The sequence below is a fragment of the Pseudophryne corroboree genome, chromosome 8 (assembly GCF_028390025.1).
Source record: "Pseudophryne corroboree isolate aPseCor3 chromosome 8, aPseCor3.hap2, whole genome shotgun sequence".
NCBI lineage: Eukaryota > Metazoa > Chordata > Amphibia > Anura > Myobatrachidae > Pseudophryne > Pseudophryne corroboree.
This window is the reverse complement of record NC_086451.1, coordinates 450,173,079-450,186,770: the sequence shown is the minus strand read 5'-3', so window position 1 is coordinate 450,186,770 and position 13,692 is coordinate 450,173,079. Positions and strand designations below refer to the sequence as shown.

The window sequence follows — 13,692 nt, the reverse complement described above, 5'->3', positions numbered from 1 at the left end:
GTAGTGAAAGACAATACAGTGGCTGTACCTATACTGTATTGTAGGTACACATAGTATGGTGGATGTATATATATATACATACATACATATAAAATATACAGTTCATTTAATATATATCCGCATTAAATTACTATTTGCATATAGGACCTTATTCAGAGATGGATGCAGATCGCTGTATACGCAGCCAGATTTGCGTCCATCTCCTCACATTCTGAGGGCCGCCCAGCACAGGGCAATGTCGCCCCAGCATGTGTAGCGCTGCTTCTCGATGCGTCTGCAATTTATTTGAAGGTTGACTCGGTCGGCCACCATTCTTTTTAATTGGAGCGGCTGCGTGTGATGTCATGCTGCTGCCCCAAAAATGTTGCCGTCATGCCCCCCCCAACGCCGCATCACCACCCCGCGATCGCTCCCCGCTGTCAATCACATTGCGGCCACATCCTTCTGGGATGCGGCCGCAATGTGAAAGACTGCCAAGGAGCAAAATTGGTGATACAGGCAAACTGCGCTGCGGAACACGGGGGTGCTGTGGGCATAGCTGTCCCGGGCCCTGCCTCTCTAACAGAGAGGAGAGGGCCCGGGCTGCTCATGCCGCCGTCCGCCCGCCACCGAGTACTGACCGAGTTCTGGCACAGGAGGGGAAGAGGACGCTGCAAGCTTCTATTGTAAACATCCCTCCAAAAATGGCCGCCGCCTCAGAGGAGACAGTTATTTAAAGATACTAGAGGAGGCTCGTCTAGTAGTGTGTGTGTGTGTGTGTGTGTGTGTGTGTGTGTGTGTGTGTGTATGTATGTATGTGTATATATATATATATATATATATATATTTTATTATTTTTTTATTATTTGTTTTTGTTTTTTTTGGGAGTGGGGCCCTGCCTATTTTGTGAAAGCCGGGCCCCAGAATTTCTGATGGCAGCCCTTGCGGCCAGCTCTGAATGAGCTCCATATTCCCCTATTGTGCACATATATGCTTGCATGACACATTCTGCTTTTCCCCCAAAAAAATATCTTATCTAGCTCAATTTGTCTATCATATACATCCTTTTTTTAATTTTAATATTTTAATTCATCTGCGTTTGCCCACTTATAAAATTACTTACATCAAATACTCCTGTATGGTAATAAAGTTAATGGTGAATCAGGACCAACACAAGAATTTATGTAATCCGAGGGAAATGCAGTAATTTGGCCCCATGCCCCCTTGCCCCCCCCTAGTTGTGGCCCTGGATGACTCCTAATCACTAGCACATAGGGGCTTATTCTGAGATGGACGCAGCCGTGAGTCTGCAAGCAGCGGCCGCATCCATCTGGTCTGCAGGCGTGCACTAGCTGCTGTGTGCGTGCGCAACCTTACACATTGTGTGGTTGCGTATGCTGCGATCTGCGGCCATCTCTGAATAAAGCCCATAGAGTTCTAAGGAGAACATTTCCAATTATACAGTAATGTCAGCAACGTAGACCAACAGACCATATTATCTGTGCGCGAGTCTGGGAATGATAACTGCCAGTGTTGTAGTGTATGTAATATGTGTGTTGTGTGCCAGTGACATGTTCCATACATGGGATAGTACTTGTCCACTCATTGTTTGTTTCTGTCCTCAGGGTACTTCAGGCGGAGATGGTCCATCAGGGCCTCTGGGAGAGAGAGTAAGTCCAGCTGGATGCACAATACTCTATCTTGAGCCTCTATCAAAACTATCTGATTCATTTTCCATATGTTATTATTCTCTAAATTACTCTAACTCTTTTTTTTGTACATTCAATGCTACCAGTTCTATTCATTCCCAATTCCTCAGTGTCTTTCATACCTCCTCTGCCCTCTCTCACTTTTGTATAATTGCATACAGGTTGAGTCTCTCATATCCACGACCAGAAGTATTTTGGATATCTGGGTTTTCCATAGTTTGGAATATTTGCCCACCATAACGAGATATCTTGGGGTTGGGACCCAGGTCTAAAAATGAAATGCATTTATGTTTCATATACACCTTATACACACGGCCTGAAGATCGTTTTATACAATATACTTAAATAATTTTGTGCATGAAATAAAGTTTGTGTACATTCAACCAGTTTCGGGCATGAAGGGCCCACCGGGGGAATGCTGTTGTAGAGGCCCATGCTTAAGGGTGTGGCCAGGCTCTAGTGGGGGCGTGGCCAGCCACCACAGAGGTTTGGCTAACCATTATAGAGTACATTTTCTGTGCCCAATGGTAAATATATAATAAATAAACCATATTCTTGTGAAGTATAATGTAACATATGTATAATGCATAATTCAAGTGCACCTGGATAAAGTCTGGAACCTGATCCCTAGAGGAGGAGGAGGGCCCACAGGAAGTGGGGCCCACCGGTGGTTTCCCCTGTTCCCCTGTGGGCCAGTCCGACCCTGCATTCAACTATCAGAAAGCAAAGGTGTCGCTATCTCTGTTGCGCTCAAAATATTCTAGATTTCTGAATATTTTGGATATTGGAATTTTCAGATATAGGAGACTCCGCCTGTACAGTATACGTATGTGACTTCATCTACTGCTTTTCATACATCCTTCCTCTACTCTAACATATTCCTTCAATTCTTCTTCTTTTTGTAGGGTCTTCCAGGACCACAAGGCACAAACGGTTTCCCAGGGCCCAAGGGACCTCCTGTAAGTACATATGGTCTTATGTTTGAGAAGATGTTTGGCTTTAAGTTGTTGAATAATATGAAGAACATAAACGGTCCTAAACCATCAACAATCGGCATAGAATTTTGTCCTTTGAGCAACACGTGGACTTTGTCATCTCAGCTCAACAAATGTTGGTGGCAGATTTTACAGATACCAGATTTTAGTAAAAGCCTTGTGTAGTTTTTTACTATTCCCACCAATAAGATACAGACATAACTAAAGAGTTTAATCTTTTACCAGTGACTACTTACCTGTGAGGTACAAATGTGTCCTCTTACATCTTTGCTTTGTGCGCTACAAGTCGCGTTACACATAACGCGCGAGTGCCCTTTTTTTGCACTTTTTTTCAGAGAAAGATGCGTCTTAGATGCAAAGTAATGTAATATGATGCACACACAGCTTTTGCTGATTAAAATGATATGTGGCATGCCTATATTCTGTGTGTGACTGCGACTGTATTTGCATACAAAATGCTATGCTACAGTGCTTTCCTGGAAACACTGTAACCTGGCATTTCGGATGCATATAGAGCCGCAATTACACACAGAATATAGGCATACTGCATATCATTTTAATCAGCAAAAGCTGTTTGTTCATCCTATTACATTACTGTGTGTCTAAGACTCATATTTGAGGAAAAAAATGCAAAAAAAGACTCTGCGCTACCGAGTACCGCCACAGCATGGCGTGACTTCAAGGGCTGTTTAGTGTGAACTCAGTAAGGATGTAAGCGGACACATCTGTAAGATTTATTTGACATTATAATGAGCTACTTACAGTAGTAATCCACTACATTAGTCACCTCCTTCATTAGCCATCTACCTCAGTATGTATTCCCTGGACACGATTGGCCACTCTGAAATTTGTCAACACTGATCTTAATCACCCATATACTGAGTACCAGTGAGTACCACAAACCTGATCACTTACCTCTATCATTAGCTATTTATCACAATCAGCAACATTATACAATCACAGATAAAACTGTCAATTTATATGTTTCTTCATCATCTATTTTCTTCAATGTTTGACCTCAGGTTGTTATCATCCATCAATATTTGGTTATTCACATCAGCACCTGCCCAACTAGAACTCAGAATCCATATTCCCTTTGAAGGGTTACCACTGTTCCAAGGGAGGCAACCCATGTGGTTTGGGACTTCCAAGAGATAAGGGGAATCCAGGACCCCTTAAAGGAAAATAGAAGACTAAGGGGGGAATTCAATTGTTATCGCACCCCAATCTCTCGTCTAAAGTGACGGGGGGTCGCAGGGCAATAATCAATTGAGCTCCATTATCACGCTGATTGCATCCATTAATGTCGGGTTTAGCCGTGTAAAGCAGCTAAACCCAACTAAACAAATTGGCGCAATCCTGAAAAGTGCCGTTTGGATGCCCAAACTGGTCACTTTTCACACATTTCTTCTCGCATCCCCGGGGGATGCGACCTGAAATGTCAACGCCAATGGTCGATTGCGCCCGAACGGAGCTACAATTGAATAGCTTCATAGGGCGCCATCTGCTGGCTGCCGGCACAAATTACATTTGAATTCCGCCCCTAATGTTAGTCTTAGGCGCAAGTGGACCAGTGATTATAAACATCTGTCTTTGTAATAAAATATTTACCAGACTTGTATTGGCCAATAAAAATCTTAATTTATTGTTTGAAAGTAATTCATGCATGGAATTCTATTTCCACAAGCATCTCAGGACTCTGCCCGCTTCATTGGGTTATGCTAAAATTCATAAAAAATGTTTTTAAAAATAGAAAAATATTACAGAAACATAAATTAAAAATGATAAAAAAAAGATAACAATGGATAACGAAAATAGTTATTTTTCAATAATGCTGGAAAATATTTATTACAAAGACAAATAATCTTAATCTCCGGTCCACCTAAAATCTACCACACATATGGTACTCTCACATATACACTAGGGTTCATTTCTTGTTAAATACAATGATAACCTACCAGAATGTTTTTTAGTGTGTGAAAGGAAATCAGAGCACCTGGAGGAAATCAATGTAAGCACGGGGAACATATAAACATTATATCCTATTCAAAACCTTTCTAGATGGAAAACAAGTATGACAGCCAAACACTGGCTTTTAGATCGTCAACATGTCATGTGATCACAGAGAAGGAAGAAGCAGGGGGAGGATGCTACAGTCAAATAGAGCTCATAGGGGCATTACAAAGGCTCTCTGCTTACAACCTTATGTGTCATGTGACTGTTGCTGCCACGCTAGTCACATGACACTGGGGCTAATCTGCACAATATACATTTATAGCAGTCTGAAGAAACAGACCAATAAAAACAGAAATTACCAAACTATTTGTTACAGCTTCTCACAGTAGTTGATGTTTAAAAAAACAAACACCTGGGACTAAATGTAATAGTCTGCGAGAAGTCGGGAGTGCGGGATTTTGTACTACATGCCCTCGTATTGCAACAATCAGAATATAAAAACCTGATTGTACTGTCAGCACCCTTAGTAATAAACCTCTTAATAGTATTAGTGTGACGTGCGGTGGGGTGAGGCAGGTGAGGCAGAGCCTTTCCTGTCATACTATCGTTTGAGCCAGAGTTTTGACTGGATAAAGTATATGAAAAATACAAAGAATATGTTTGAAATATCTTCTTTGCAATATTCTAATCATTTTTATAGCCAAAACCGTGGAGTAAAAAGTCTATGGCAGGTGAGGCAGTGCCTCACCTGGCTATCTTTTCTGCACGTCTCTGATCAAAACTCACCAAATTTCCAAAAGTATATACTGCTGCACCTGTGTATAATGCTCAGATGTACCTTTTGGCTCATGTATTGCATGTAAATCTGGCTCTGGTGCTAGACAATGCCACCTGAGCCATTTAGCTCACCGCACGTCCCTATATAAGTGTGTAGCATTCAGTATAATAACATTCCCCATAGTATTGCCAGCCAGCCACCATGTGCTTTTGGTAATAAAGGACGGTCATTATGAAATTTGGTTTCGGTAAAAGGGGACCTGTCTTGGATATACTGCTATATATGGATAATTATAGTAATTCTCTCCTTCTTCCGTAGGGCCCTCCTGGTAAAGATGGAATCCCAGGACATCCTGGACAGAGAGGAGAAGTGGTGAGTCCCAAGCGGGAACTTCAGAGGTGGTTGTATCAAGTAACCATCGGCTATATTATACTACAGAACAAAAGCGGCATCAGTTCTATGCAGTATCACATTACAAGGCGAGCAGTGTAAGTACGGTAGTATTAAACCTTTCTCTCCCGCTCTTTCTAGGGGTTTCAAGGCAAAGTAGGAACTACAGGACCACCTGGCGTTGTAGGAGCACAGGTAACATATATACTCATATATACATATTGATAGACTCATTTGCATGCTGAATATTAATCAGTTACATTCTGCTTTTTTGTATAGTAGAGCATTGTAATTTTCAATTTCTAGAACAATTGTTGAATTCACAAGGTTGCCATGTATAATGGTATAAACATTGCTATAAAATAAGTCACCATACTGTTGCTGTTTGTTATGTATAACAATCATAATATATGAAATATAGGACACATTTACTTTTACTTAGGGTTCCCAAGGTGAGTCTGGTCCCATGGGAGAGAGAGGTCACCCCGGCCCCCCAGGACCACCGGGAGAGCAAGGCTTGTCTGGCGCATCTGGAAAAGAAGGTACCAAGGTGAGCCAATCTTGTCTCTCTAGCCCCATTAATGAATGTTTCCACTGGATGTTTATTATCTCCCCGCATGTCTTTCTCCTGTACCCCTGTTATATGGGGAACTCCCCTGCAATCCCTTACCCTCCTCACTTCCTTCTTTCTCCAATGTTCCTGCTTCCCAGTCACTCCTCTGTTATTCCACAGGGGGACCCTGGGACTGTTGGCGTTCCCGGGAAAGATGGTCCAGCTGGCTTGAGAGGATTCCCCGGTGAAAGAGGCCTGCCCGGTACACCAGTGAGTAAATGGCCTGATACTCTAGATTGTTAGCCACTAGATTGTTAGCTCTTCATCACTAGATTGTTAGCTCTTCAGAGCAGGGCCCTCTTTCCTCTTGCTATCTAAGCCCTCCTCTCGACACATTTCACTCACAGCTCTCTCCTACTCAGCGACCATCTTTACCCGCTTTTTCTCCTGCTGGTAACGGCTCATCTCTATCTACGGCCGCCAGACCCTAGTAGTACGATGATTACTCCCTCGCTACTTACATCTAAGCTGTATTATGTATGAGAATTGTGGTGCTCTTTGTTACCTGTACTCTATTTCTGTTATTTATTTACTGTTAAGTTTTGTCTCCCTGTACTGTCCTTTGTACGGCGCTGCAAAACACTTGTGGCGCCCTATAAATAAAATGTAATATTAATAATAATAATAATAATACTACTCAATCACAGTCTATTAATTCACTTTAATCACCTGGTAGGTTATGAAGTGTCAGACATCCGGCATAATTAACCGTGACACAAGAGCCCAACTGTATCATTTACACATCTCTCAAGAGGCTACACATGTAATGTTGAACAGACAAATACATGTTACAGCCATTTATTAGAGTAAAACAAATCTAACGGAGAAATACCTGCCCCGGGCTACAAAGCTTACAATCTAAGCAATTACGCAGTATCAGATCTGAGCAGCTAAGTGTCAGGTGATTTGTACACGGTATCAGCTGGGAGATCACACATCCTGTATTACGTGCATTCCAGCTGTCTCCTTGTACTGTAACTGCCCCTGGGAAGTCATAACAGAAACCTCTAAAGACAGTCATTCCAATAAGAAAAGAGCACACTGAAAAATCGCTTAGAATTACTACTTTCACTATGAGTTAGAGAACTCTTATTCCGTAGTATGTCAGTTTTATTCAGCGGAGCCATCACATGGACAGATAGGGGGTGATTCAGACCTGATCGGAGATGTGCTGAATTTAGCACATCTACGATCAGTCACACAGACATGCGGGGAAACGTCCAGCACAGGGGTAGTCCGCCCCGCATGTCAGGCCCTACCCTGTCACACTAGTACAAAAGTATCGCGCTTTTCTATTGTAGGAGCGCTGGCAGGGAGCTACACGTCACTGCCTGGGTTGCAGCGGCTGCATGCGACATCACGCAGCCGCTGCGGTCCACCCCCCCCAACAGTCTGGGCAAACGCCGCCGGACCGCCCCCTCCCGCCCAGTGACCACCTCTGTCTGTCAATCAAGCAGAGGCAATCGCAGGGCTAAGACAGTCGTCTGCGGTCTGGCATGCACCGGCGTACTGCGGTGCCGGCTCATGCATAGTTCAGACCTGATCACGAACACGCACAGCAGCGATCAGGTCTGAATTAGCCCCATAGTGTGGCAGGAACCTATTCAGGACCGGGTATTGAGGGGCGTGACTTTATATAGGAGGCGTGAACAATGAAAAATACTGCCATTTGGGATACATTTGTCCCCTCATAAGCTGGCCGAGACCCTCCAAAAGGCCCAGACCTGGGTAATTGGTACTCGCCTCACCCACTTTGGAACCCTGTGACTAAGCTAAGGTGCCTTATGCCTTATGCCTCATAAGTTGTTTCCATTATTGAATTGGTTCATTGAATACTGATCCAGCCCACGAGGTGGCAGCATCCACTGTGCGTAGCTGACACCTGCTCTAACTTATTTTTTAATTACAAAATGATAAAACCATAGTGTAGCTACATTGTCAAATCAGAAGGCCAAGTAAGTTTGTTGATATAATGTAGATGACTATGAGATGCAGGTCAGTTTGACTATAGACCTGGGGTAATTGTAAAATATAAGGATAAGATGGTTCTTCAGTCTCGGATGTCATACACAGTTGATCAGTTGGACACAAGAACTGCTGAAGGGAGCGGTAGGAGCGCAAAGAGCTCAGCTAGGAGACTGAGGTCCATGAGAAATCAATCAGTAAGATATTAACCTGCATGAGGAGCTGCGCTTGGAGGTTATGTACCAACCCCAAAAAGAGAGATTAGAGTACATTCCCAAAGATGTTATACTTAATTGACAACTGTAGATACATTCATGTTTATGACCAGAAGCCATTACAGTATCTGTATCATTATCTGATATGATGTGTTAAGAAGATATATAAATAATCTGGATACATACACATTGCACATATGGATTTGCAGACCATCAGACACATCATCATAGTGATCATCAGGCACATACTGTAGATCATCTGAGAGATTAATAGACATCACCTGGATAAATAGAATACATCATCTGGGTGACTAGATGACACATAATCATTTGGGTGACCAGAAAACATATCATCCAGTTAACATAGGACAGTCAGCTCCTCTGGAATACTATGAGGCAAATGCATTTCCTGGATGACTAGTAGATACATTGCCTTGATGTCATTGGATGGTTATCAGCCAAATACATTATCTGGATGACTAGAAGATACATGCATCATCTGGATGAGAAGACTCATGCATCATCTGGATGACTGGTGGACCCATATATTTGCTGGAGCTGGATGATTAAAAGACACATGCATCATCTGGATGACTGGTGGACACATACATCAGCTGGATGATTAGAAGACACATGCATCATCTGGATGATTAGAAGACACATGCATCATCTGGATGATTAGAAGACACAAGCATCATCTGGATGACTGGTGGACACATACATTAGCCGGATGATTTGAAGACGCATGCTCATCTGGATGACTGGTGGACACATACATTAGCCGGATGATTTGAAGACGCATGCTCATCTGGATGACTGGTGGACACATACATTAGCTGGATGATTAGAAGACACATGCTCATCTGGATGACTGGTGGACACATACATCAGCTGGATGATTAGAAGACACATGCATCATCTGGATGACTGGTGGACACATACATCAGCTGGATGACTAAAAGATACATACGTACATCATTTGAATGACTAGAGGACATATCACACCTGGATGACTTGTAGACACATACATCATCTGGCTGACTGGCAGAAACAAACCTCATCCGGATGACTAGTTAACACACACGTCATCTGGATGACTTGTAGACACATACATCATCTGGATGACTAGAAGATACATGCATCATCTGGATGAGAAGACTCATGCATCATCTGGATGACTGGTGGACCCATATATTTGCTGGAGCTGGATGATTAAAAGACACATGCATCATCTGGATGACTGGTAGACACATACATCAGCTGGATGATTAGAAGACACATGCATCATCTGGATGATTAGAAGACACATGCATCATCTGGATGATTAGAAGACACAAGCATCATCTGGATGACTGGTGGACACATACATTAGCCGGATGATTTGAAGACGCATGCTCATCTGGATGACTGGTGGACACATACATTAGCTGGATGATTAGAAGACACATGCTCATCTGGGTGACTGGTGGACACATACATCAGCTGGATGATTAGAAGACACATGCATCATCTGGATGACTGGTGGACACATACATCAGCTGGATGACTAAAAGATACATACGTACATCATTTGAATGACTAGAGGACATATCACCTGGATGACTTGTAGACACATACATCATCTGGCTGACTGGCAGAAACAAACCTCATCCGGATGACTAGTTAACACACACGTCATCTGGATGACTTATAGACACATACATCATCTGGATGCCTGGTAGACACATACATCATCTGGATGACTGGTAGACACATACATCATCTGGATGACTGTTAGACACATACATCATCTGGATGACTGGTAGACACATACATCATCTGGATGACTGTTAGACACATACATCATCTGGATGACTGGCAGAAACAAACCTCATCCAGATGACTAGAAGATACATACACCATCTGGATGAACAATTAGAAGACACATACCAGCTGGATTACTAGAAAACACACACATTATTAGGATGACTAGAAGACACAAACATCATCTGTATCACTGATGGACACATACATCACCTGGATAACTAGAAGAGACATACATCATCTGGATTACTGATGGACACATACATCATCTGGGTGACTAGTAGACACATACATCTGGATGACTGGTAGACGCATTCATGATATGGATGACTGGTAGACACAAACATCATCTGGATGACTAGAAGCCACATACATCATCTGGGGGCAGATGTATTAAGTCTGGAGAAGTGATAAAGTAGTGATAAAGAATAGATAAGTGGGCGATGATCATGCACCAGCCAATCAGCTCCTAATTGTTATTTTTCAAACCTGTAATGATTGGCTGGTGCATGATCACCTTCCACTTATCACTGCTTTATCACTTTTCCAAGCTTAATACATCTGCTCCCTGGATCACTGATGGACACCTGCATCATCTTAATGACTAGAAGACACATATGTCATTTGGATAACTAGCAGATACATACATAATTTGGATGACTGGTAGACACATACAGTATCTGGATGACTAGAAGACACATACATCATCTGGATGACTAGTAGTAGATGTCTACCAGATATACACATGAACTGGATAACCAGCAGAGACAAACCGTGTTGGATGCTGAATAGACAAATACTCCATACCAATCATAGTATGGATGACCAGTTTGCGGTGGCCATCCTCTTCAGGTTTTGAAGACACCTATATTTTCTGGATGTCCATAGGGGATGAAAGGTCGACAGTAATAAGGTCAACAGTCAATAGGTTGATCCCATATGGTCAACATACACTAGGTCGACAGGTACAAAAGGTCTACATGGTCAATAGGTCGGCATGTAAAAGGTCGGCAGTGCTTAAGGTCAACAGGTACAAAAGGTCAATAGGATCAAATGGTCAACGTGACAATGGTCGATGCAGTGATTTTTTGCATACATTACAATCCACGTGGACTATGACTGCGAATAGTGACCTTTGCTCGCCATGCAATGGGATGCAGTACACTAACTGGGGTAACATATGGTTAAACATAAAAAAGATACCCGATATTGCAAATAAAAACCAAACAAACCTGTGTCGACATTATCTGTCGACCATTTCCCAGTCCAGCCTTTCACTATGTCGACCTTTTGTACCTGTCGGCCTTTTCACTGTTGACCTATTCACTCTTTCAACCTTTTGACAATGTTGACCATGTGTATATCTATCATGTGGGATCGACCTAGTGACTGTCCACCTAATATTGGTTGACCTAATGACCCACACCTGTCTATAGGATGTATACATCACTAGATAACCAGCAGAGGGTGTAGTAGGGTATGCCGGCGGCCGGGCTCCCGGCGGTCAGCATACCGGCACCGGAATCATGACCACTGGCATACCAACAGGTAGGCGAGCGCAAATGAGCCCCTACGTGCGCCACACTATCTATTCTCCCTCCAGGGGGGTCGTGGACCCCCAAGAGGGAGAAAAGGTGTCGGTATGCCGGGTGTCAGGATTCCAGCGCCGGTATACTGTGCGCCGGGATTCCGACAGCTGGCAAACTGAAGACCACCCCCAGCAGAAGCATACATTATAGCAGAGCTGGCCAAACCAGTCCTTGAGATCTACCAACAGGTCACATTTTCCAGACCACCTATCTGGTGCACAGGTGTAGTCATTACTAATTAATATGTGCTGCATTCATTCCTAACTGACAATTCTACAGATCTCCAGGAGGCCTGGAAAACATGAACCGTTGGTAGATCTCGAGGACCGGTTTGGCCAGCCCTTCATTATAGTATATAGGGCACATGTGTTATCTGAGAGTCCGCCAGATGCAGACTATTATCAGGATGACTAGAAACTAACACTTATGATTAACACGACACAACAACATATAGCACTGCATTGTAATTGGTGTCACCATGGTTACCAGACCAGTAAATCACCTATATGTCCACTGTACGGTCACAGTACAAGAACAATGGGAGACTGGAAGTAATTGTCATCAGGGTGAGATGATTATGTGACTGTAATCAGACATCTACATCAATATGACAACAGTAACATGAATCCCAATACATCTAGGATGGCTACAAAATAAAGATCTGTGGATTATACATGGAAAGAGATATCCTTGTAATACATACAATATGAATACAATGTGATCATCAAAATCAGCTTCTCCTAATCAATATAATCTAATATTTCACATACAAATACCAACAAGTACAGTATATGGGGCATTTTATAGAGTAACGTAACAATACAAATAACCAAATACAGTAGATAATGGTATGGGATAAAAGAGATTAATAACACATTACCATCCTGGGACCTGCAGTAAGTAAGTGACAGATGCTCTGACACATTAACTCAGATGTGGTTGATCTTGCTGCTGCTGTTGCTATCTTTTGCCGTCCACAATTGCGGCTATATGCATCACTTCCGTCGTTGCAAATGTTATCTCATCATTACCATCGTTGCAAATTGGGACATCACGCAGGCTGAACTGCTCTCCTGGGACGCAGAGAGATCTCCAGCAGCAAGTAAGATCGCAACTGCTAATTTACACACGCCCAGAAAATGGCGTCTGAACGGCCATGACACCCCTGCATTTATCCGACCACTCCGACACTGTCTACCTGTCACTCACTTTGTGACAAATCCCTCCTTGTGACCGCCATCGCAGTTCACTCATTGCACATGCGCAGTAAGAAAACATTGAGCGATTTGCGTGCAATAGTCGCTTCGTTACATCTGAATTAGGTCCATTACTCTTTCTTTTAATCGCATTATAATTTCTTCACCGCTAGTGTCCTCTTGTACAGTATGTCCGTCATTCTGGGCCTTCATGTAAACTCATTCAATATTTCTCTTTTCTTCTCAGGGTGGTGGAGGCCTGAAGGGTAATGAGGGTCCAGCTGGTCCCCCAGGTCCAGCGGTAAGTGTATACATTTATTTATTTCCTTTCTGCATGCAAACAGTGCGGCTGTCTACTCTCCGAAACCTATTTACTACCCCACAAGGACATACTACTGACCTTCCTCTGACCTCCTATATAGACATATAATGCCGTATACCTACTGTAAGGAGAATTGGCCCATTCTTTAGATATGAGTGCAGCTGTGCTGGAATTAAAGTATT

General features: G+C 42.9%; 1 protein-coding gene across 6 annotated transcripts in view; it reads left to right on the top strand.

Annotated features, from left to right (window-relative positions):
• COL11A2 (collagen type XI alpha 2 chain) overlaps positions 1–13,692 on the top strand; it is a 168,232-nt gene that overhangs the window by 129,151 nt on the left and 25,389 nt on the right. For all 6 annotated transcript variants that reach the window (XM_063938237.1, XM_063938235.1, XM_063938233.1 and 3 more), the window contains 7 exons: positions 1,605–1,649; positions 2,594–2,647; positions 5,736–5,789; positions 5,949–6,002; positions 6,250–6,357; positions 6,541–6,630; positions 13,436–13,489. In XM_063938237.1, the coding sequence (XP_063794307.1) occupies positions 1,605–1,649; positions 2,594–2,647; positions 5,736–5,789; positions 5,949–6,002; positions 6,250–6,357; positions 6,541–6,630; positions 13,436–13,489 (459 nt within the window). The remainder of the gene's footprint in view (positions 1–1,604; positions 1,650–2,593; positions 2,648–5,735; positions 5,790–5,948; positions 6,003–6,249; positions 6,358–6,540; positions 6,631–13,435; positions 13,490–13,692) is intronic.